This window comes from Anoplophora glabripennis, unplaced genomic scaffold (assembly GCF_000390285.2).
Source record: "Anoplophora glabripennis isolate ALB-LARVAE unplaced genomic scaffold, Agla_2.0 scaffold1474, whole genome shotgun sequence".
Lineage (NCBI taxonomy): Eukaryota > Metazoa > Arthropoda > Insecta > Coleoptera > Cerambycidae > Anoplophora > Anoplophora glabripennis.
Genome location: NW_019417547.1, coordinates 17364 through 44761, shown reverse-complemented (window position 1 = coordinate 44761; position 27398 = coordinate 17364). Strand labels below are relative to the sequence as shown.

General features: G+C 33.2%; 1 protein-coding gene across 1 annotated transcript in view; it reads left to right on the top strand.

Annotated features, from left to right (window-relative positions):
• LOC108916181 (structural maintenance of chromosomes protein 2-like) overlaps positions 1 to 27398 on the top strand; it is a gene marked incomplete at its 3' end in the record, with an annotated part of 42266 nt that overhangs the window by 460 nt on the left and 14408 nt on the right. Inside the window, exons 2-3 of the mRNA XM_018722387.1 lie at positions 31 to 546; positions 16603 to 16860. Of these exons, the coding sequence (XP_018577903.1) occupies positions 31 to 546; positions 16603 to 16860 (774 nt within the window). The remainder of the gene's footprint in view (positions 1 to 30; positions 547 to 16602; positions 16861 to 27398) is intronic.

Sequence of the window (27398 nt, the reverse complement as noted above, 5' to 3'; positions counted from 1 at the left end):
ATTAAAAAGCTTATAAATCATATATTTCAGGATGACAGTATAAAACTTCAAGATCTAGAATCGCAATTAAAAGAAAAAGAAAAGCAAGAAGCCAAAGCTAATGCTTCTGTTAAAACAATAAAGGAGAGTATTAATACAGAACAGAAAAAAAAGAATCAACTAGAGAAAAATTTAAAAGATGATAGTAAAATTTTACAGGAAAAAGAACAGGAACTAAATAAAGTAAAATTATTATTTGAGAGTTTAAAAAAAGATGATGCAAAAGATAATGAGGCATTTGCATTATCTCAAAGAAAATTTGAAGCAATTAGTGCTGGAATGGAAGTAAATGAAGATGGTGAGGCAGAAACACTTCAAGAACAATTGATGAATGCGAAACAAGAAGCAGCAAGAGCTTGTACTGAAAGTAATCAGGCTTCAACACAGTTAACTTTTTGTCAGTCACGGTTGGAAGAAAAACAAAAAGAGCTAGGGTCTAATTCCACTGATTATGAAAAAGATAAAATTGACTTAAATAATAGGGAACAAGAAGTTAACATTTTAGAAGTAAGACACTACAATAATCTGATATACAGGTTGTCCCAGTATAAAGTGTACAACGGAAGACCACAGATTCGTGGATTCAAAATAGGCAGATTTAAGCTAATTCACATATATCCAAAATTGATTTGTTTGACCTCAAAGTTCATGAAAATTTTTTGAATTTTGTAAATAACTCAAGTACGTATTATTCGAATTTGATTATTTTTGGGGTGTGGACTTTTGGTTTCAATCTACACATTTTGGTGTTATAACTAGAGAGCGGACAATGTGTGTCTTTAACCCGAAGAATAGGTCACATTTTGGTAGAGATGTGTACGCGTTCAAAAATGTTTTGTGTATAAACTATGCAAAATATAATTATTATGTATAGCAAATATATCGTATTATCCTCGCGAAGATTTGTACCCTTTATTTAAAATCCATAAATCATGTGAACAGGTTAAATAACGAGAAAATAATTAAGTTAATTTAGTTCTAAAGAAATGAAATGACACTCGCGCCCATCTCTAGTCCATCCGTCGACATCGGTTGCGTTTATCGAATTCCTATTGGTCAGAATTCAAACTGCAGCCCTGTTATGAATGGAGCGTGAGTTGGACTATTCTATCATGTGCGTCGCCTGAGGATATTCGTTACATTGACTCCTAATTTCTAATTAAAAGAACGACACTATTTTTAACCGAACTTTACTTAATAAATATGTAGTATACAATTTCTGATTTTCTATATATTTTATAACGCCTAAAAATGTATGTACCGTGGAATTTTCGTGAATTATCACGTAAATTTCCGATGCATGCCCGACACGCCACTGCGTCATGGGTAATGTATCTAGGTTTATGAATGACATATCTATGTTCAAGGTTAAAGACACAAATTGTCCACTCTCTGGTTATAACTTACAACTGCAAAATTGATGCATGGTGATAATATCCCTTCATAACTTTTTCCTCTTTCAGGTAATGACAACTATTTTTTTTTGATGGTATTATTTGGAAGTTTTTCGACGTCTTATAGAATTTTTATTAAATAAGCAGTTTGGGTATAAATAAATATTTTTTAAATGAGAAAATAATGAGATTTTCAATCGAAATAGCTTATTTAAAAAATTAAAAAAATTTATTTACTACAAAATATATTAAAAACAATTTAACAAAAAAAATTCAAAAAATTCAATTTTTTATTTTTTTTTGAGTAAAGATAGGTATAGGCATTGCTTCATAGAAAAAACAGTAGACAAAATTTCCTTCAAAACAAGAGGTTGTAAAGTATTTTTGGATGAAAATTGACTGATATATGGCCGCAAAAACTTTTCGATTTTTCGATTTTCGTCGCGTTTACTCTCATACGTTTTAATTCTCATTTTTTGCTAAAAATGAAGGAAATAAGACGTTCAAAAATACTCGAGAGAAAAGTACCATTATTTATTATTTTACACAACATTTTTATAGAATAAATCTGTTATAACCTCAAATAATGTCTTAATACAAATTTTAAAATCAAAATTTTAATTTTTGATGTGGGAAGTAGCTATACATATAGAGTATAAGTCAGAATTGAAATTTTTATTTTAAAATTTGTATTAGGACATTATTTGAGGTTATAAACAGATTTGTTTTATAAAAATGTTGTGTAAAATAATAAATAATGGGACTTCTCTTTTGAGTATTTTCATGTTTTTTAATTTATGAGCACCCTATATATCTAACCTAAGACGTTTGTATGAGAGACTCATTTTTTCAAGGGGCAGAACTTTTTATAAAGAGTGACATTTTTCGATAAAGTCAAAGACAAAAGTTTCTCCTCTTGTCAACTCCATCCGTGGACACACTGTATATACATTATTAATAAACTTTATTGTACTTAAATTCTGAAGTTTTTGCTAAATTATTTTATTCAAAAAGTAAAAAAATTAAAAATTCTTATTTTTTGCTTTCTTTAAAATTCTTTATTAACGATTTTTTGCATAAAATTTTCCATTTACATTTTTCAAATAAGCCATTTCGATGAGAAATTCAATTCTCTACAAAATTTTTCCTATGCTATATACTGAAATTTTGCTTCGTTTTCGTGCTATATTTAAAAAACTGCAAAAGTGGTTTTTCATGCCTATCTTCAATTTCAACCCTCTAATTTAATAACATCCCGCGGTTTTTTCATTTTTAATGACCCTTCGAACAAGATGTGATGAAAATCCTTGAATGTCTTATTTCCTTCCTTTTTTGCAAAAAATGAGAATTAAAACATATAAGGGTAAACGCGACGAAAATCGAAACATTGGCTAAGTTTGAGCGGCCATATATCAATCAATTTTCATCCAAAAATACTCTACAACCTCTTGTTTTTGAAGGAAATTTTATAAATTTTTTTTTCTATAAAGCAATGCCTATACCTATCTCTGCTCAGAAAAAAGTTATTTGCATAAAAGTAAAAAAAAATAAAAAATTGAATTTTTTGAATTTTTTTTGTTAAATTGTTTTTAATATATTTTGTAGTAAATAATTTTTTTAAATTTTTTAAATAAGCTATTTCGATTGAAAATCTCATTATCTACAAAATTTTTCCTGTGCAATACCCTCAAATTTTGCTTCATTTTCGAGATATACTCAAAAAACCGTAAGGGTTGCATTTTCACCCCTATCTCCAATTTCCACCCTCTAATTTAATAGCACTCCACGGTTTTTTCTTTCTGAATAACCATTTGAACTATTCATGCAATAAAAACCCATCAACGCTGTAGTTTCTTAGTACCCTGCTTTTTAAGACATAATCAATAGCCTAACTTAACAAAGTGCTAATAGGCTCTGATTTTGTAGATTGACTATAGCATTATTATTGGCCCTGTTATTCTACCCAATAGACTGAATGGGGAATTTTATCTAGAATTTTTGCAAAACCCGAGTTATTGGAAGATGTGCTGTTATTACTTAGCACTAACGTGTGGTTTATGCATGATGGCGCTCCACCACATTTCACTCTAAATGTCTGGGAGTATCTGAACCAAAGATTCTTCCCTCGTCGATGAATCGGTAGAGGGAACAATTTCCTGTCAACTGGCCTGTTCACCAAACTTAACACCTTGCGACTATTATCTTTGGGGTACTTTGAAAACAACAGTGTATGATTTCCACATCTAACACAACTGAGTTGTGGAGGCATATCCGAAATGCCATAAATGTTTAAAAAAAGAAACTGCAAAGTGTGCCCTTTAACTTTCTTCCCTGAATTAACCTTTGTTGCTACAATAAAGGTTAATTAAATAACGGTGGTCATTTTGAACAGTTTTTATAATAAGTTGTACTAAATTTAATAACCTCAACTTTGTTACTTTTATCCAGCATTTTTATTGTATTTTATTGTTTTTACGAATTATTTCAATAAAATTAGGCACGAAAATAACTAATTCGTCGGATGTGTGTACGCATATATACAGGGTGTCCCGTTCATGTTTCAAAAAAACTTGTGTGCAAGTTCCTCACGGAAAAATAATAGGGGTAGTTCATGTAAAGTTTTTTTCTTAGACATTCTATTTGAAGTTGTTACTTTCCAAATGGTTTTCCTTAATTATCTTTACATCGGCTAAAGATAAAAATATCAAAATTTGTACAAGAGTAAACATCAACTGTGCGTTAAGAATAATGTGCAAACGGTTTCACTCTGAAAAGCAGTGTCGCCGATACAGGTAATTGGAGGGGTACAATCGAAAAAAAATACGTTAAAAGTCAAAATTTATTACATTTCTAAACGGTTCTGCAAACTCTAAAGCATACTACAAAAAAAGGTATACATGTCGAAATCCGGTAGCATGTATCATTTTCGAGAAAAATGAAGTTGCGTAGAAGGAAATGGGGGTCAATCTCAGTATCTACTGTAGTATTTCGAGTTTGCACATTTATTTAATTGTGCGACTGTTTTGTTCTGTATGTCTCCGAGTCTGTTTCCTAATATTTTTCTGTTTTTATCACTTTTTTTAAGCATTCATGTCCATCAACAATTCAGTCCATTCAACAATTGTTCAGTAATGGTAGTGTAGTAGTTTACAAAATCTAAAATTAGTTAATAATAGATAATTAATTACCATAATCTGTTTATTTTGATTTACTTTTTTAAATGTTTTTACAACAATCTGAAACTTAAAATAAATTTTAATTTTTTTTTTTTTTTGGTTAATAAAATAATTTACAATTTAACTGTCTCATGTGATACGTAAGAAATTAAAATTATAGTCTTAAATGCAAATACTGTTGGTAGCTAAATATTTTCAGCTCATTCAATGGTAAGGTCCTCTTTCAATTTAATATTTTGTTATGTATTTGTGCCGCTTTATGTGAGCAAAAAAATGCAACTTCATTTTTCTCGAAAATAGTACATGCTACCGAATTTCGATAAGTATACCTTTTGTACCCCTTCAATTACCTGTATCTTCGACACTGCTTTTCAGAAAGAAACCATTTGCACATTATTCTTAATGTACAGTTGATGTTTACTCGTGTACAAATTTTGACATTTTTATCTTTATCCGATTTAAACATAATTAAGGAAAATCATTTGGAAAGTAACAACTTCAACACACTATCTCGAAAACAGGGCGTCTAAGAAAACAACTTTACATGAACTACCCCTATTATTTTCCCATGAGGAACTTGCACAGAAGTTTTTTTGAAACATGAACAGGACACCCTGTATATAAATTATAACGAATTTGAAATGCTCATGTAGAAACTCATATGAAAATATTGCCTGACCGAACTTAGTCATATAAAAATTTTAATTATTATTATAGCAACACCAAATTTGTATAAAATTGTTAATATGGATATTCTGGATATAAAACTAGAATGATCAATGATATTACATAGTATACAAATAATAATCTTTTAATTTTATTCTCAAGTACAGAATAAATTTTCATAAAATGCATGACGTCGACACTTGTTAGTACTCAGTACATAGAGAAAAAGGAATTCTAAACCTAGAATGTCTTATATCGAATGAAAGTTTAAAATCTATAGATTAATCTGGTATAAATATCGTAGGAAGACGAGTAAACTTGAAGAATATATCTCAATCCAACATAAACCATAACATGAAAATTTTCATCAATTGTCAAATTTTATAATAAATTTCACAAATGTCAAAGTTAAAGGTGGCTTTGTAAGAATAACCGGAGATGACCTAAAAAAAATAAAATAAAGAATATTTTATTAATTAATTTATAGAATTGTATATAAAAACAAAAAGACATTTGTTAAAAATGTGTTGGTTGTAAGTAGTGTTGTGAAAAAGTGATCAAAAGTGACATCCAAAGACTGAAAAATTCGGTGTATGGACTTTAAGGAGGTTTATTGGGTACGGAGGTACGTCTAAAGTCTAACAAAAGTTTCTGTAGATTCGCTAGTGATGAAAGTAGTAAGCTTTTAGATTTGGCAGCGTTGCACTTGGCTGGCGCGCTCATCTCGGCGTTCGCTCGCTCCCCTTCGATCATTCTGTGTGTTTGGACACCTGCGAATTTCAAATAATACGCTACGTCGAGACCGCGGCGTTGCCGCTATCACGCATATGGAAGATAAGTTAGTCAACGGCAGCAGTTTGAAGGAGAATTATTATAAATTATGTATCTTACAAGTAGTCAGTCAAGCTGTAATTAAAGCTTTAGCCACACACAAGGTAATTTCAAAATTGGTGTGGGATTGTTTACAAATGCTGACTGAACTGGCCACCAACAATACAGTCAGACTATGTTCGGTGCCAGGGCACAAAGGCATTTGTGGAAATGAGAAAGCGGATGAACTTGCTAGGAAGGGATCCGAGACAGAGTTCATTGGCCTGGAGCCCTTCTGTGGCACATCTCCCAGTGTGGTCAGGCGGGCTCTGGGCAAATGGACTGAGACAGAACACAGGAAATACTGGACTTCAAAGCCAGGACATAGTCATTCTAAGGAGCTTATGGAGTATCTTTCGAAGGAAAGAGCGAATGATCTACTGAGCTTGAACAGAATCCGGCTCAGGAGAGTGACAGGACTCATAACGGGACACTGTCACTTTAGGAAACATCTACATAAGCTAAAGCTTGTAGACAGTCCGGTCTGCCGAGGATGTGAATCGGCGGATGAAACTTCTCTGCATATCCTGGGCGAGTGCCCGGGATTTGCACGTAGCAGAATGGCGCTCCTTGGGAGACCCTATTTGGAACCCAAGGAACTGAGAGAAGTGTCAGCAAGGAAGCTTTTGGACTTTGTAAAAAGGACAAATCTACTTGCTGAATAGGACTAGTAGTGGGACGCACAATAGGCCTAATTAGGCCGCAGTGCTATGGGACTTATTAGGACCAACCACTGGATGAAGATGAAGATCTTACAAGTACCTAATCGATTTCTATGAGCTGTCATACGGTTCCTTAGATATCGGTTTCCTATTTATACAAGTTGCTGTGCAAACTGTTCGTCAATTGTTGCGCATTCTAAGTGGAAAGACCAAAAAAATCTGCATTCTCATAAGACTGTCCTAAATCGTGAAAAAATATTTTATTAATATCTCGTCTCTTAGGTATCCAAACTAGTCATAATTTTTTTTAAGGATTTTCTTCATATTAATAAGCTTATATTAATTTTTTTATGAATATTTGTTCGTTAATTCCAAAACAGATAAACTTCCTTAAGCAAAGCTAGGGACAGAATATTCAGGAAGGATGAGAAAAACAAAAATATTGATTGGTTACAGGTTTTGGGTTTTGCAAGATGTACAGCGTGGAGAGGCAACTCCCTAAAAATTATAAATAAAGCAAGAAAAAACAGTCCAAGAAAGAAAATTAAACACTCACCAGTTAAATTCACAGTTTGCCAGAGTCCAGAGAAAGTTACTTTGTCATCCCAGGAAAATTTTCTGCTACCAGCAATATAAAGCAGTTCCAAAGCAATTTCCAGTGGCCCCATAAATAGTCTGCAAGGCCTCTACGTAGTTTCCAGCAAAGAAAACTTCAAATTTTACAAAGTACCAGGTACCTAAAACACTGCACTATAAGATTGCTAGCTATCAATAAATCATGCTTTCTCTTGCATCAAATCTTTGCAAAGTATAAATAATAAACCACAGGACTTACCTGTACATAAATAAGCATAATCCAATCACTTGTAACTTAAATATTTACTATTTTCACGAGCTCTGACAAAATCTGTCAAATGAACAGCCATTTTACTTTAGTCTGAATTATTTTCGTTCCTGTGTAGATATAAGAGATGCCCCTGTCTAATAGGCAACAAATAATATAAGGAGACTTATTCAGTATTACATAGATCAAATAAAGTTAGTTAATAGTTAATTTTTTTTATAATTATTCCTAGAACGACACAATATTAGGCCTACATTTCATAGATTAGCGAAATCCAGAGATGGCACAAATTATTTTTGCATTAAATTCTTTAATAGACTTCCATCTGAGATTCGCTAAATTCAGACTGTTTTAAGGCCAGAATTAGAAAATATCTTAAGAGAAAAGCGTTTTACAATTTTGATGAGTTCCTTGCTGACCAGTTTTTAGATATTTAATGTATGTTCGTAATATTCAATTTTTTATGCTGTTTACGTTATATTTATCTGAATGTGTTTTTTAGCTTTAGTGTAGTATTGCTTATATGTTGTATCTTTTGTGTTTTTCTTTCTTTGACTTGTGTAAACATTTTAATGTATAGACAACAATAAATGATTTGATTTGATTTGATTTGATTTATATTGTTTGTAAGCTGAGCCGAAAAAAATTTTGTTATTAAAATATTCTTTGTTGTGGAAAAATTATTACATATTATAAGGCATTCCTAATTTGAGTTTATAAAGTTATCAAGTATGTATAAAGTTATATAACAAATTTTTGAATAAACACTATTGAATTTCAAACTCTCTATTCATTCCAAAGTGTATTTGTGTGTAAATATAGAGGTACCGACTCCTGAGGTTTTCTGATATTGTCTGATATGTAACAAGTGTCTACAAACAGCTGGCCAGGGATAACAAAGTACAAGGTAAGACATAAAAGAGGTTTGTATGGAACAATTTACAGCTTAATTAAAAATAAAAATTAAAATCAACACACATATACAGGGTGATCCATTAACGATATCGAGCGGCTGTATATAGGAAACTAGACGTGCTACAATTATGGGGTAAAATATCTATTAACAAATACAGCCAAAAGAAATTGATTTAAAACATTTCCAAGTTTGTAACTTCACCGCTAGGGGGCGCAACTGCTATAGTGTTACAGAGAATTGTCGGTTTTTCGAAATTTCGCCTATACAACCGAAGAAGAAATTACACTTTTTAGATACACTGTTTAACCCTTCACAAGTTTTGTTTGAACTTTTTATTATTATTATCATAGCAACGCCAGTATGAAGGACGCCATCTTGAAATTTTTAAATTGTCATAACTTCTAAATGCCTTAATTGATTTCAATAAACGTTGGCTCATTTTAAAGAACTATTAATAAAATTTATATTTATGATATAATTGTAATTAATTGTAAAACAATACCAATCTTGTCCTTAAAAATTATTTGCTTTATTTTTAAATTTTTTTATGTAGGTACAATTTTTCATTTTTTTATTAATTTCAAATATCTAAGTATTTATAATTATTGTTTCCATAACGAGGCAGGCTAGGTCCTATGAAAATAGACAAATGAACAATTATGTCAAACGATATGTGACAGCTCTTGCTTGGTGCAAAATTAGTGTCATTCATGTGAGAAAAGTACTTGTGTTCCATATGAAATTCCCAGGTCTGTAACTAATTCCCTAACACTTATTTGGGGATTTACATGAACACAAACCAACACAATAATATTATCTTCCGTTCTTGCACAGCGATGTCTTCTTACAGAATGTAGTGGCGTCTGGATAAACGCTAAAATACTTCTCTGGAGTAGCGTATTCTACGAAGGTATCGCAAAGCGTATTCGCTTGAAGCTATAACGGCATTTTCCAAACATTAAAAATAAACTGCCAACATATACGCTTTCATATACGTAAAAGGTATTTTCCTTGTTCACAAGTACTTTTCCAATACAAATAACAATATTTTTGTACGTAGCTAGAGCTGTCACATTTCGTTTGGCATAATTTTTCAGTTGTCTATTTTCATAGGGCATAGCCTGCCTCGTTATGGAAATAATAATCATTATAAATACTCAGATATTTGGAATTAATAAAAAAATTAAAAATTGTACCTACATTTTAAAAAATTTAAAAATAAAGCAAGTTCTTTTTAAGGACAAGACAGGTGTAGTTTTACAATTAATTACAATTTTATTTTGGCTTGGACTATGTCAATGTTATTTAGAGAACTAAATAACGGAGGATGTTCTAGCACAACTTCACTATTTTAGTAATAACTGGAAAACGAAAAAGATATCGACCTCCGATTTGTGTATTTGTTTTCCTTAATGAATGGTCTATTAAGCAATGAAAAAATGTCTATATTGTTGCATTTAATTTTTTTAGTAAGCAGAGACAATTATATAACTTCTCATTAGCGTCGTCTACCGTTGCGCAAGAAAATATTATTTTTATTCCATTATCATAAATATAAATTTTATTAATAGTTACTTAAAATGAGCCATCATTTATTGGAATCGATTAAGGCATTCAGAAGTTATGACAATTTAAAAATTTCAAGATGGCGTCCTTTATACTGGCGTTGCTATGCTAATAACAGAAAAAAAGTTCAAACAAAACTTGTGAAGGACTTAACAGTGTATTGTATCTAAAATGTATATTTTCAACTTAGGTTATACAGGGTGGTCCGAATTTTATGCAGTAAACTTCGAGGGCAGATAGACCTCTTTAAAATAACAAGAGTTTGCCTTATAAACATAGGTCTGGAACGGCCCCGTTTTAGAGATACAGGGTGTTAAAGTTGTTAAAAAAGGAATCTATCAATCGACTTCAATAAAATTTGGTAGTTAATCTACGATAGTAGGCCTTGTATTCCCTAAAATATGAACTCTAAAGGTTTAACCAGTGGTGTACAACTGGACAGGGTCACCCCCCTTTTTTATAAAAAAAACCTATGCCACTGCATTTTTACAAGTTATTGTAACGGATTTATATTCTGATGCACAAAATATGTAAAAAAGGTAACTTGAATTTTTTCCCTAAGATTCGCCATTTTCAAGTTATTCATATCAATACAATCCCATTGTGCAGACATTTCTAACCATAATATTACAAGAATATTTATGTTTATGCTTAAAAGTAAGTGGAATCTGTAAGAACATCAACAAAATTCTTTACACTCGTTTCCACCCACTATCTTTACAAATAAGAACGACTTAAATAATAATAATAATAATAATAAATGTACATTTACCAAAGGCGAGGGGTAGTGAATTTTCACAATCTGCATATTTGGTCACAAGAAAATCCTTATGAAATTCGGACAAGACCTTTTTAACACAAATTTTCTGTGGACGTGTGGCTCGGAATAATTCGCAATAAAGTTTGTGGACCTTTCTTCTTGCCACTTCGTCTAAATTTCCAGTCATTTCTAAACTTTCTAGAAAACTATCTATTTGAATTATTAGAGGATGTTCCATTAAATATACGACAAAATAGCTGGATACAATGGATGGTACTGCTGTGCATTTTGGGATAATAATATAAGAATGGCGTAATGAAAATTATATGGGGCGATGGATAGATAAAAGATCAAATGCCAATATCAACCATAATGGTGCAGAGGGTCCAGTATCTTTGCCAGCTAGACTGCCATATCTAAACCACCTGGATTTCTATGTTTGAGGTTATTCTACTCCAACAGATACACGACCACAACTGCTGTAACGAATAGAAGACTGGTGTAATGAATTAAAAGAAAACCACCTAATGATATTAGCTCCAATTCCATTAATAGAAGATGTCAGAAATGTATCGATGTGGGTGGTTCGCATTTTGAACAATTGTTGTAAATACGTAACGTTAATTTAGTTTCTTGTTTAGTTGCTGTTGCTTGGTAAATATATTTTTATTATTATTTTGATTTAAATTGTTCTTATTTGTAAAGAGTATTAGGCCTTCAGGGAAAACTAAAACGCGCCAGGAACACTCACAGGTGGTGTAATAAGAAGTGAAAATAATTTTGTTGATGTGCTTACAAATTGCACTTACTTTTAAGCATAAACATAAATATTCTTGTAATATTATGGTTAAAAGTGTCTGCCACAAAGGGATTGTGTTGGTATGAATAACGTGAAAACGGCGAATCTTAGGGGAAAAATTAAAGTCACCTTTTTTACGTATTTTGTGCATTAGAATATAAATATGTTACAATGACTTGAAGAAAATGCAGTGGCGTAGGTTTTTTTGTAAAAAAGGGTTGATCCCTGTCCAGTTGTACACCACTGGTTGAACCTTCAAAGCTCATATTTTAGGGAGTGTAAGGTCTACTATCATACATTATCTATACCAAATTTTATTGAGATCGGTTAATAGATTCCGGAGACATAAACAAAAAATCATTTTTTTTAACAGCTTCAACACCCTGTATCTCTAAAACGGAGCTGTTCCAGACCAATGTTTATAAGGCAAACATATTATTTTAAAGAGATCTATCTGCCCTCGAAGTTTCCTGCATAAAATTCGGACCACCCTGTATAGGCGAAATTTCGAAAAACCGACAATTCCCTGTAACACTATAGCAGTTGCGCCCTCTAGCGGTGAAGTTATAAACTTCAAAATATTTTAAATCAATTTCTTTTGGCTGTATTTGTTAATAGATTTTTTACCTCATAATCGTATAGCCCGGGAGCCAGCGCGCATAATGATGTGCTGCACCTTCAACTCGTCAGCTGAGCACTTATACACCGCAAAAACTTCAGCGTACAATTTTTTTCATATAACTGACTACCAAATTTCAGCTTTTTCGGTATCAGTTTACCTAGCGCATATTTTTGACTTGTTTAGGTGAAAAGCTGAGGCATAACCCCCACTCTAAAGTCAGCTGATTGCGTTTTTTCTTTTGTTTATAACATAATTAACTTCTCGACAAAGTCTCAGCTTTTGCGGTATTAGTTTTTTTATTTTATTATTTTACGTGTTTGGGAGGCTGCTGCAGCTACACCCCCCGGAACTGCGCGAGCTGGAGGTCGATTTACTTACTAGTGATACCAAATGAAGCGTAGGAAAAATTTTCGGCTTTTGCCAAATGACTAACTCAAAACGGTCGCTGGCTCCCGGGCTAGTAGCACGTCTAGTTTCCAATATACAGCCGCTAATGGATCACCCTGTATATATATATATATATAAATAAAGCCAAAAATTAGACGGCTGTCTAAGTTAAAAACCATTATCCTTATCCTTGGCTGCATCCCCGTCTAAGAAAGAAATTGCGATTAATTAAAAGCGTAAAATTAATTTCCCATGTTTTTAAAAATCATTTTTCATAGGCAACATTTTTTTTAGAAAATTACTATAAAAGTATTGAATTAAATGAAGCTTATATTAAAATTGTAATAAAACCGTCATTATAAGATATTTATTTATGAAATCTGGCATGAAACCGTTTTAGGGGATGCAGAATCCAGTGCCGTAGATAGATTTTAAATAAAAAAATCGCTAAACAGTTTTTGTAAAATTTGACAGTGAAAAAAATTCATAGTAGGCCTTGAAAATCAAAATTTCACCTTCTAATTTTGCATCATGAGAGTGCTTTTGGAGATCTATCTTTTAAAAAAAATCCGGTTCAAATCGGTCCAGAAACAACTTTTGTACGCGAGTGTTTCCATTTGAAATGGGTCACACTGTATATATATGACTACTAGAACTTTGTTAAGAATTTTAATGTGGGTGGCAAGATAATGTAGACATTTAAAAAATATTTTTTTGTACCCAAGCCGCTCATTTAATCAAAATTCTATAAGAGGTCCAAAAACTTCTAAATGGTATCACCTATCAAATAAAAAATGGTTGTCATTTTTGCCTGAAAGACTAAAAAGTTATGAATGGATATTATCACCAGACATCAATTTTCTAGGTGTTTTAAGTTTTAAACAACATTCTGTATAACACTGAAATGTGTAGATTGAAAGCACACCCCAAAAATAATCAAAATCGAATAATACATATTTGGGTTATTTACAAAATTCAAAAAATTTTCATGAACTTTGAGGCCATCTAGTGGCCAAACGAAGCGATTTTGGATATATGTAGGTGAATTAACCTAAATCTGCCTATTTTGAGTCCACGAATCTGTGGTCTTCCGTTGTACACGTTTCTGTATATGTTCAAAATATAGTACAGTATAAACTTGATTATCCAGAACTCAATGATATGGAACTTTCTATTGATCAGTTTTTTATATTCTAGAATATTTCTATATTTTGTATAAACATTGCATTAAACAAAGAATATTTTATTTGTTTTAAATTGTGTTTTATATCTTTGAACATAATGTCTTAATGTCATAAGGTCTTAAATGAAATACAATACTTATTCTAAGTGTGTATTATATCATTTGGTTGTCTGGATTTGCAGTTATACAGTGTTTCTGAAATAAGGGCGTTGCTTAAAATGGGCGATACAGGGCACGAGAAGAGCAACTGATGGTAGCTTCTGTTTTCAAGAAAATTAACCATAAATGTAAGCCGAGCCTGTGCATCTTGTGCACGGGCATGTCCAGAATGCTTCGGAATCGCTACATGCGTGAAGCACTTCTCTAATTGACTGACGTTCCATGTGACTTCCACAATCAAACAAATCTATTGGTAGGTCAGTATGTCTTGTGTTCTTTAGTTGTGTGTTGCAGTATTACTTAGCAGTCCTATAAAATGTTTTCTGATCAAGAATTAGCAGATATGGTCTTAATATATGGAGAATTTAAATGAGACTTGTCTTTTGTATATGGTAGTGAAGTTTAGACACTAAACAAAACGGAGCAAAAAACGATGGAGGTGTGGGAAAGAATGATATTGCGTAGAATTTATGGAGGAGTTAAAGAAGGGGATATATGGAGAAGGTGGACAAATAAAGAATTGCAAGACTGTTACAACGAACCAAATATAAGAGGTTTAATAAAAGCACAAAGATTACGATAGCTTGGACATGTCCAAAGAATGTCAGAGAATAGAATCATAAAAATGATGTTAACCAGTTCAATAGGAGGAAGGAAAAGAAGAGGAAGACCGAAATCAAGGTGGAAAACAGAGGTGGAAAAGGATTTAGCATTAATGGCAAGCGATGGAAAGAAAGGCCAATAAACAAGAAGTGGAGGGAGGGACCTTCTAGGTCTGTAGAGCTACTATATATATTATCTTTTGTATGCAGTCCATTACTGTAACAGACTACAACCTAACAGTAGAACAGTGCAAAAGGCAGTTCAAAGGTTACATGATAACGGGAATGTCCACCTGATGTATTAAGGTCGTGGACGGAAAGGGCCGCAACATGTTTTCGACAATGAAGACAACTTCATAAACCTCATTTAGAAAGATCCGAGGCACAGTACTCACGACATTGTCCGAGAAGTGGTGTGAAAATGCCGTGTGGCTTGTACTATGGAAAACAATTATTACATTCCTATCATGTACAAAGGGTTCAGGCATTAAGGAGGTTCGACAGATCTCTTGCAGAGCAGGCGATAGGAGAGGGAAGCCTATGCTTATACATGGGAGTTTCGTTATAGTACCAACCTTACATAAACTAATTTGAGTGAACTAAATATAATATATGCGAATGAAATTTATACAACATATATAAGCTCGCATATATTTTTCATGTTTAATGCACGGAAATTATCTTTTTATTTGAATAAAAGTGTCTATTTATTCATTGAGAGCTTGTAAAACTATGGGTGAAATCTGGCAACATTGTACATCAGTATGGTGGTGTGCTTAGAGCACATACTGCAAACATGAATGAACATCCAAGATACAACAGAAAAGTAATGACTGAAAAGCAATATAAAATGGGTATGAAACAGAATGTGGATTGATGAGAAAAAAGTAAAATGTGCAAACCGAGAATCCATATGATAACTGTCAAGAAACTCAGTGTATAGGTGTCGCCTTGTCAATTTGAATGAATTATGTCATTTCAATTGCTTTGAAAACTTCCTTACCATTTTTTTTCGATATTGAACCTCCTTAAATAACAATGATTTTCTGTCTCGTATGGAATTTTGCTATTGATTTCGATATCAAATAGCACAATATCCGGACTTTACAAGCAAGGTGCTTTTTATGGCTGAATGTTGTTTTACTAGAGACGGCATGCTAAGTTTTCACCACAACATTCACTATTAGTGTAATGCAAATCCTGATGTTGTACAGAGATTTCGGTTCCAGCAATGGTTTTCAGTGATCGTATGGTGTGGTGTTTTTGATGACAGATTACTCGGCCCGATAGTGTTATCTGCATGTTTAAATGGTGCAGCTTATTTAGATTTTTTTGTTAGGGGGGTGTATGAAACATAATGTGTACCTACTGAACACCTATTGTCGATGCAGCAGATCTTCAACAGTCTATTTATTATGCAGCTAATAAAATTTGACAAATACCGGAAGTACCTATTTGCATGTATGCGAACTAATTTTGACCGTCGTGTGGAAGCATATTTATTAACCCATGGAAACAACTTTGAACAATTTTTGTAGAGCATATCGTCTGTTGGTAAATCATTCGTTTACTCGTTTAATTTTTGTGTTACTTTTTAACGAGATTTGAATAAATTTCAGCATTTTCGAACACAAAATTTAAACTGTAAAAACCGTCATCAGCACTTTCACACCGCCGCGCGCGGCTGCTTCAATATCAAAGGTACAGCTGGCTGCTTCACCAGGGACGGCTTTAAATTTGTTTAAACCTTTATGTGAAATTTTTTTTCAATGTAAAATGTAATGTTTAGACCATCAGTTGCTTAATAAAAATTATTCATTTTCGTGCCCTCCTATCGCCCTTTTCAAGGAATGAACTTATTTCAGAAATATCCTGTATAGGTATTGTACTTTGTATATTACAATTTTTTCAAATACGTAATGCATACTTTTATTACTAAACATAATTCGTTTCGTAGGTCAACATAAAAAAGTTGAAATTTTCAGAAGAACAAATGAATAAACTTTTAGAAAAAAGAAGAATATTACATCAAGAGATTCGGGGCTTGCAGGAGAAAATTGAAAATTTTGATGCACATAAACCATACACAAAATTTCGTTATTCAGAACCAGAACCAAATTTCAATAAGCACTGTGTCAAAGGTGTTGTATGTCGATTGATAACATGTAGTGATAGTGATACTTGTATAGCTCTTGAAACTGCTGCTGGAGGAAGGGTGAGTTAAGGCCTTCTCTATTTGTGCATGTGAAATAGCTATTACATTTATATAAATAAAACAATTGGTAAAATAATTTTATATTCATATGGCAATTCACTGTAAATAAATGTAAAAATATATAGTGTTGCATATACGGTGCAATGAAAACTATCCACTTCAAATAATTTAGAGGAAAAGAAAACAAAAGGAAAATGTTGTAACATTGGAGGTTTTCGGAAACTATGGTCTGAGATCAGATGGATCACTAACAGCTGTTTTCCAATTTTATGGAAGTGTCTGATTATGAGTACCTAACTATTTCTGAATGGTACAGGGACAAACCATCTGATGTCAAAGTCAAGCATAAATTTTTAATATGTTCTATAATCTAACACAGAACAAATCATGCATTTTTATGTTATTAAATGGGCAAGTTTATTGTAAGGTTAAATAAAGTAAATCATCTATTTATCCTACTATTGAGTCGAGTTGAAAGGATCGGATTGATTAAAATCTGATTAATTTAATCTCTTTTCAAACAATTTTTAACATAAATGGTTTGCTTTCCAAATGACGAGATCACTGATCTTAATAATGGGATTAATACATTCAATACAGTCATTGTTTCTGAAAAGGATTTTATTTTGGGATAACTTTTGAGCAATGTAACCAGCCTGGTCTTTAAGGGCGCCGTTTTATAGACAAGAAATTGCACTTTTGGTAAGACAGCGATAGCATCTGATAGATAGAAGAAAATCCATCCAAGAAGTGGCGGTCTCTACTAACGTAATGCCAAACTAGAACAACTTCGTAATACCACATAGCAATTGACGTAAAGATTTCTTTAATCGGTAACTATATATTCTCAGAATATTGGCAAGCCTATTATCGTCCAGAGCCGCATTAGGGAAAATATGTGCAATGAACAAGAATTGTCAAATAATTTTAATATTTGCACAAAAAAATAATATAATAACCTACAGTGTTTTAATAAAATATTCGATATGGAAACAAAGGAATACTATACTTGATATTATCAAAAATTTAAACATTTATTACCAAATAACTTTTTTGACAAAATCTTCAAGTTCCCCAGATTCTTTATTACTGGGCATGTCGAATGTAAAATAATAATTAGATGATCATTTTATACCTTTAATGTTCTATATATTTCAATTTCATTGAACAGACATATTTGTGAAATATTTGTGATTATCATTATGTTGGAAATATGGAAACATTGTGGTAAAGACAGTTTTAATGATTTTAAATAACAATGCAACTGTATTCAAGACAATTAAAATGTACAGAAAGATTTCATTATTTTTCTTAAATATACATATATACCTATAACCTATATAGATAAAATATGTTATGAATTATAATTAATGTAGCATTAAACACCCTGAACCTATTGGGAAACATAAAATAGGAGAAAAATAGAAAGAAAAAAAAAACAAAATAATTTATCAGATCCTTTGACCACAAAAGTGAAATGACAGACAAAAAAGTCGGTAGCGTTTCTTAATTACAGCCAATAAAAGGGTTCCGCCGTAAACATCGTAGCGGTCGGTGAGTGCAAGCGAGATGGGTTAAGGCTTGCAAACGCGCAGGGGGCGGAGAAGGATATATTATTCGATTTAATACATTGCACGCATGTTTAGTGGCTCTGTAAATAGATTTGTAAGAAAATAAATATAAGCAAACATATATTTTATTGAAACTTAACATTCAGTAATAAGAAAACTAAACATTATACACTTTGAAATAAAAAATATGAAAATTTTGCCGCTTTGAGGGACACTTTGCTTTAATCGGAAGTGTATACACATTTCATTCTTTTCTAATGGCGTGTCTATAAACTTGTCATGCTGCATGACGGCTTAATAAAGCTTTTTATTTTCGTGGTATTCAAAAAACGTGGCGGAAGATTAACGAGCATGCGTTGTATTGCTTAACATTTTAATTAACATTGATAAAATATTAAATCAAATGTAGAGCTTTCTTATATACAGTGTGTCTCATAATTAGTGTCCAATAATAATTTATCACTTGATTATATAGCCAAAAATAAGTATATTTTTTTAAATAAACATGGGTCGGGAGATGCTTTCTAAGGGATCTACGCCTCCTAAATGGGGGCCTCAAAAAATCATTTTTTTAAAATATTTTCGAAACAGGTTCATGGAAAATTATGAATTTTGACACAATTAACGTTCATTAAAAGATCATCATAAAATTTTAGTCATCGGCTAAAATTTGCCCCTATTTTTTAACTTCTCGAAATTTTCAAATTCAGATGCCAACATATGATAGATCTTCATTTCCTTTACAAAAGAGGTACTCTTTATTTCTTTGGATAAAATGCTCCATTTCCGAGAAAAACGGATTGAAGCAATTCATTACATTACCTTGATAAAATTCAAAAAATTTGTCTTGGATGGTTAAAATGGGCACATGTACCATTATGAACTTTCATATGTCATCATATACAACGAGAAAAGTGCTTATGGGCCGTCCCGAGCAGGGGGGGTGGGCGCAATCTGGTAAAATTTTTCTCAAATTTTGTACATGTTGCTATTTGTTGCTATAAAATTTGATTGATGTGAGTTTTCTATGAAAAAATTGTGATGTTGTTTTGATCTGAATTTGAAAATTTCGGCAAGCAAAAAAATAGGGGCAAATTTTAGCCGACGACTAAAATGTCGCCATGTTTATTTGAAAAAATATTCTTATTTTTGGCAATATAATCAAGTGGTAAATTATTGGACACTAATTTTGAGACACCCTGTATATAAGAAAACTCTACATTTGATTAATATTTTGTCAAAAATGATAATTATATAATGTTAAGCAATATTAGTATATTAACGCACGCTCGTTAATCTGCCGCTACGTTTTTTTGAATGCCACGAAAATAAAAAGCTTTATTAGGCCGTCATGCAGGATTGTTAAAATAAACAATGTTTAGAAAAAAATACATAGGTATGCTGGAAGTATGGCTTTCGTAATGGTATAAGTTTTAACTTATTTTAGATAGACGATTATAAGTATAAGCAAAAAATGCAACATGACAAGTTTATAGACACGCCATTAGAAAAGAATGAAATGTGTAGACACTTCCGATTAATACAAAGTGTCCCTTAAGGGCGTTTTCACATATACCGACACCGGCACGACATCAGCACAGCACCGATAGGCCGTTTTCACATTTACCGACACGACAACGACAACGATGACGGTGGATGCATAATCTCATATAAATAAATGGTCATGTTTTCACACTTGCCGATATATCGGTGTCGTGTCGTGACAGGCAACGACGTGTCGGTGAGCAGCAGTCACCACACTAATGTCGTCGCCGTACATGTATATTTCAAAGAAGCTTTGTGGTTACAACCTCGCGTGACGTTCCCAAAATTGTTAATATCTTTTTTATTCCACACGCCCGACTTTACTCCCACAATTAAACACAGTATACAGAAAAGTTTTTTTAAATAAACACTTTCACACAACCATTTATACTCCGTTTATTACAAATTCTGAAAAAGATCCAAAGATAGATATAAATGAGTATTCAATTAGAGAAGAATTTCTAGCAAAGGCTTTTGAAGATTATACTAAAATTCAGAACGCAATCGAGAACGAGGACGAGTCTCAAGCCGACGATAGAATCGTTGTAGAGTCACGTTATTTAACTATTGCTGCGAAATTAAAGAAAATAATAACTAGTTTAGCTAACAAGGGTCTTGTAAATGCCGATTCCGCAAGTAGCAGCCACACTTGTCTTAATTCTCATTCTCGCAATCAAGTTAATCTTCCTAAAGTTAATTTGCCCACTTTTAGCGGTAAATATGATGACTGGCCCGCATTCATAGATTTGTTTACTGTATCAGTTGACAGAAATGAACACATAAGTACCACTCAGAAATTTATTTATCTGAAGACTCATTTGACTGAAGAACCACTCTCAATAATAAATGAAATGCGCGTAACAGACGAAAATTATGAGAAGGCCTTAGGTTTATTAAAACGCAGATACGACAAAAAATTAGTCATAATAAATTCACACATAAAAAGTTTATTAGATGTATCGCCAGTAACAAACGGAAACGCAACTAATTTAAGAATTTGTAGCACACGTTAGGCAACATGTTAACTCTTTAGAAACTTTAGAAGTTCCCATAGAACACTGGGATTTAATACTAATTCTCGTTCTTTCACACAAACTAGACATTCGTACACAACAGGCGTTTGAGTTAGAGAAAGAATCTGATGATCAACCAAAATTAGAAGAGTTTTTAGGATTTCCCGAAAAAAGAAGCGGTGCACTAGAAAACGTATCACACACTGATCTTAGAAATAAGTTGCGTGTAACACATGTCGCGAACAACCTTTCAAACAATTTTACGTCAAATTTGAAATGCATGTTTTGCAAATTAAAAAACCACACGCTGTACAAATGTTTACAGTTTAAAAATTGTTCAGATACGGAAAAAAGAAAATTTGTACAAGACCACAATTTATGTTTTAACTATTTAGGAACTCGTCACACAGCGATCAATTGTAGCTCAATTGGTTGCAAAGTATGTGGAAAAAGGCATCACACGTTTTTGCACGGAATATCTATGTTGAAAAAAGAAAGTGACACATCAAATACAAGCACACTCGCTAGTACCACGGATAATAATGAGACAGCGTCTCCAACGGAAGCGTCCACGGTTGAATCTTCCGTCACATCTGCTGTTACAGAACATCCGACATTAGCTGCGCAGTCAAATCATTCTCAAATTCTATTAGCGACAGCAAGAGTATTATTAGTTACCAATGCAGGTGTTAAATTGGAAGCGCGGGCATTATTAGATGCAGCTTCACAAACCACATTCATAACCACTGATTTATTTAAGCGACTTAAGGTTAATGGCTATAAGAAAATCATTAATATACAAGGCATATTAAATATCGCAGCAAATACCAATTTAATGGTAGATTTAAAGATTCAGTCTCAAGTAATTAATGACTTTAACATTGAAGCATCTTGCACTGTTTTAAACAAAATCACCTGCCCTTTGCCACTTTCTAATATTAATGTTCACACATCAGAAATACCCTCTGATTTAAAACTAGCAGATCCGAAATTTTATATATCGTCCCACATAGACATGCTTATTGGGGCAGACATATTTTTTGAAGTGCTAGCTCCCGGACTAATACGGTTAGGTCAGAATTTGCCCACATTACAGAATACGTATTTAGGCTGGATTGTTGGGGGTCCAATGCCCAATCAAAATTCGGCAGTCAATTTAACTGTTAATTTATTGTCGCAAACACAGACTGTTGAAGAATTAATTCCAAGGTTTTGGCAGTTAGAGGTAATAACATCTGAATTAGTTATGTCACCGGAAGACAAGCAGTGTGAAGAAAACTTTTTAAAATCCGTTCAACACACTGAAATGGGTACGTTCCAAGTAGACCTGCCATTTAAGAACGAAAACGGCTATCTCAAATTAGGAGATTCCTATGAATTTGCATCTCGCAGATTTTTCGCCTTAGAAAAACGATTTTCCCATGATCAAAATTTATTTTTACAATATAAGAAATTCATTGACGAATACGTAGACTTAGGCCATGCAAGTTATGTTCCGTTTCAAACTACGCTATCAGCAAACATTCATAAATATTTTTTGCCTCATCACTGCGTAATTCGCGAGTCAAACTCTACTACTAAGTTAAGAGTAGTGTTTGACGGATCTATGAAAACCACGACAGGACTTTCGTTAAACGACATTATGCTCAAAGGGTTGACGGTTCAACCGGAATTATTTGACATTCTCATTAGATTTCGCACCTTTAAGTTTGCAGTAACAGCAGACATACAAAAAATTTATAGATGCATAGAAATAAATCCTCGACAACGTTTTCTTCAAAACGTATTATGGAGAGATGACCCGAAAGGTCAATTAAGATGCTTGCAGCTTAACACAGTAACGTATGGCACCAATCGTGCTCCATTTTTAGCCACTAGGTGTTTGTCATATTTAGCGCAGAATGAAAGTACAACTTACCCCTTGGCTTCAAAGGCCATTTTATCACAATGCTATGTCGATGACATTTTAATGGGAGCAAATTCAGTTCAGGAGGGAACTCGACTTATAGGTGAACTTAAACAAATGTTAGAGCCCTCAGGATTTTACCTGCATAAATGGTGTTCAAACAACAATATCATTCTTAAAGGCATTGTAGATAATAAAAAGGCTAGCAATGTCAATTTGAACGAATCTTCGTATAATAAGGTGTTGGGAATTTCATGGAATTCCAATTCAGATAATTTTCACATGTTCATACCTCATCTTATAAAGCCCTGACAAAGAGACAGGTTCCTTCATGTATTGCTCAAATGTTCGACCCTTTAGGGTTTATTGGTCCAATTGTAGTAACAGCAAAAATCTTGATGCAAAAAATTTGGTTAAGCAAAATTGGGTGGGACGAACAGTTGCCCCAAGAATTGCAACGAATATGGGACAAATTTTCAAAAAATACCTCAAATTTGTCATCTCTGTCTGTCCCACGATGGATTTTTTGTTCTACCCCCATTCAGGAAATTCAATTACATGGATTCTCAGACGCCGCGAAATCTGCATATGGCGCATGTTTGTACGTGAGAGTTTTATATATTAATCAATCGTGTTCTTCAATATTATTATGTTCAAAATCAAGAATTGACCCACTCAAAGTCGTCTCGTTACCTCGACTCGAACTTTGTGGTGCTGTTTTGCTAGCAAGATTATTTCATAAAGTTTACAAAGTAATTTCATTAAAATTTGACAAAATTTTATTGTGGACAGATTCACAAATCGTACTGAGTTGGCTAAACTCCGATCCTTGTCGATGGACTACTTTTGTAGCCAACAGAGTCTCAGAAATCCACGAACTCACTACGACTGCCACTTGGAAACATATACCGTCTTCTGATAATCCCGCTGATTTATTATCTAGAGGGATAAATGCCCCTGAGATAAAATCATGTCAGTTATGGTGGTATAACGTATATTAGCTAACTTTAAATTATTTTAAATAAAGCGCACCCTTGCTTCAAAAGTGTCACAAGTCAAAATCCTTCATTTTTCAGAAAAGATGAAAAAGCTCTAGCGACAAAAGTAACTAAATTGTTTAAAAACATTATTGATGATTATAAAGGTTTCAGCAAAGGGGCCAAAAACCAAATAGCATTTTGGAACCATTTTAACTGCAACTAACTGAAAATCAAAATCAATGGTGGTATTATGTCAAAAATTGAATTTTTTGAGTTGTGACACTTTTGAAGCGAAGGTGCGAAAGGATAGGTTTCTGTAGTTAAATATAAGAGTTTAGTGTAGGTCGTGGCATCTAGTGTTCGTTGGTTTTATGAATTTAATATAATTATAATTTGAAAAAAGGTTCTCCTTTTCGCTGGCACTATACACAAGCGATCGATTCGAAGTTAATAGGAGATTGGTGAAGTTATAGATATATCGTTAAATAATAACGGATTTTCACCAACTTCACAGTAGAAGACTGTATTTTTGGTATATATGTGTTGGATTGATTGGTCTTCTTGTCCAATATGGGATGCGGTTAGGCGACAATGAAAAAAACATCTCGGTGCATAGGGAAATTCGTACCTGAGGTGAGTTTCTTTATTTAAATAGTGGTGTCAGTCGAAAGTCATATCGAGAATGGGAATTTATTCGTCATTTATTATTTTAGGTGTTTTTTTTTGGCTAAGAAGTTATATCTTATAAAGTTCTCCAGGAGTCATATAGAGTTTTACTCTTTCGTCATTTTATCCCTGGTTATCCCGCTAGGAATCTAGTAAATAGTCATAGGCACGCAGTTCGAGGACAGGGCACTTCCACTAGAAAAATCCTACGTAGATGGACCTTGATAACGGCGTGAAAAGCTGGTGGAAAACTGAGATGCCTTGAATGTAGCGACGATAAGTACCACATAGTGGATTAATTTATTGTTTTGAACACCTTAGTGTCTATGATTTATTTATTAAACCCGTCCAAATACACTATTTCACATTATCGAAATACCCAACATACCGTACGATATTTTCTCACACGAACACAGGCTTTACACGAGTTAAGCTCTTTATTATACCTAGTTATTACATATTTTTTTTTGTGTAAACTTAGTGTACTTCCGTAAACTAATGTACTACTGTTCCTTAAATTTACATTAAATATTTAATATTTGTATAAAATTTACGTCCTTTCATTTGTTTGAACCACTCAAACCGTTTTGCTGTAAACTTTAGTGATTTTATCAGTTTGGGGGTATATGGCTTATAGAAAATCACTTGGCGCCCTTGACTATAAATTAAAATTCATTAATAAAACATATTTTGTGAACTCTGAATCCTCCCCGACTCCACTGTAGCTTAGTCGAGGCCTAACCCTGTTTCCTAACAACGCAAAACTTACGTAACAGTGGCACGGTCCAAAGTTCTTTCAAATTTATAACTATACATTTGAAAATCAGCCTTCGTCTTTACCTGAAATCATTGCCATTGAAGAAAGAAAGACTACGTTGATCTCTCAAGTAACTTCAGATAGAACCTTATTTATATCCAATTTTTCTAGGTTTTCAAGACTACAGCGATCCTTGGCATATTGTTTACGATTTGTTCACAATTCCAAGTCAAACACTAATCGACTCACAGGAAATTTATCTGTGGAAGAATTAAAAAATTCATTAAGAAAATTAGTCAATTGCGTCCAGGAAACTTATTTTAATCGAGAACTTGCGGAGTTGAGGTCGAAAAATTCATTATCAGAGTGTACCATTCATTCATTGAATCCGTTTATGGATGAATACGGCATATTACGCGTAGGTGGTCGATTAAATCAAGCTGACATAAGTTTTGATCAAAAACACCCAATGATCTTACCATCAAAAATTCATTTTACAAACTTGTTAATTAAATACGAACACGAGTTACTTAAACATGCCGGACCACAAATTGTTTTGGCAAATATTAGGTTAAGATTTTGGCCATTAAATGGTTTGCGAGAAATAAAAAAGGTCATAAGAAATTGTGTCGTTTGTCAAAGATTTAAACCGAAACCCACTCAACAAATCATGGGATCACTCCCAGCTGACAGAATATCAATCGTGCGACCTTTCCTTAAAGTAGGGTTAGACTTTGGCGGACCAATATTCATAAAACAGTCAAAGCTTCGCCGACCAGCTACTACTAAATGTTATATAGCTCTTTTTGTTTGCATGGTCACAAAAGCGATCCACATCGAATTAGTTTCCAGTTTGTCAACTGAAGCATTCTTATTAACGTTGAAAAGATTTATCGCTAGATGAGGACAACCGTCAATCATTTACAGTGACAACGCTACCAATTTTAAAGGAGCTCACAATCAGCTCAATGCAGTATACGAATTTTTCAAATTACCAGCAAACCGTAATGCTATTCAGAATTTTTTGACGTTACGTGAAACTGAATGGAAATTCATTCCCCCAAACTGGAGAGGAATGGATGGGAAGCTGGAATAAAATCGACTAAATTCCATGTTTGTAGAGTAATCGGAAATTCAAACTTAACTTTTGAAGAACTTTCAACAATATTAGCCCAAATTGAGGCTATCCTAAACTCACGACCAATCAGTTCACTATCAAATGACCCTTCCGATTTTTCATGCATCACCCCAGGTCATTTCCTAATAGGGGAATCGTTAACTTCTTACCCTGAAAGAGACGTTAGTCATATTCCTGATAATAGGTTATCTTTCTGGCAGCGGTGCAGTAGCATTTAGCAACACTTCTGGCGAAGATGGTCAGTTGAGTATCTCCATCGTTTACAAAACCATCCTAAATGGTCTAAGGTCCTCTCTAACTTGAAAGAAAATATGGTAGTGCTTTTAAAAGAGGATAATGTGGCCTATCGCTAGAATCGTTGAAGTAATGCCAGGGCCAGATCAAAAAGTAAGAGTAGTGAAGGTACGAACTGCCCATGGTATTTTTGTACGTCCAATTACCAAAATTTGCCCTTTACCGCAATCTGATATGGTTTAAAGACCAACTTTTATCACTTTGGCGTGGGGAGGATGTTGTAAGTTTAAATAAATTCGCGGTTTATCTATCGGATAGGTAGAGCGAGTCCTCGGCCTCACTGCGGTTAAGCCTATCTAAGGTAGTAATATGATTAAAAGTAAAGCAAGCGTAGAAAAACGCATGTTCTCAGATTTACTACTGTCAAATAAGATAGAAAAATTCGTACCTATTGTCAAACCAATACTCAAGTATTACAGTGTTAATAAATTAGTGTTCAGTTCAATAACGGAGTTATTATTTCCCGGGAATCCGTCTCCAAAATACAGTCCACTAGAAGTAGCCCTTGCAGAGCCCACACCCACATTATCTCCACAATTATCGTTGGCAAATTCTTCAGGGAATTATTTTTTATGCAGATAGATTGCGATCGTCATCTATGCAAAAATTCTGGGTGGTTAACCATTGGGCATAGTCCATCCCTGGCATTCTAGGCATAATGAAGTTTC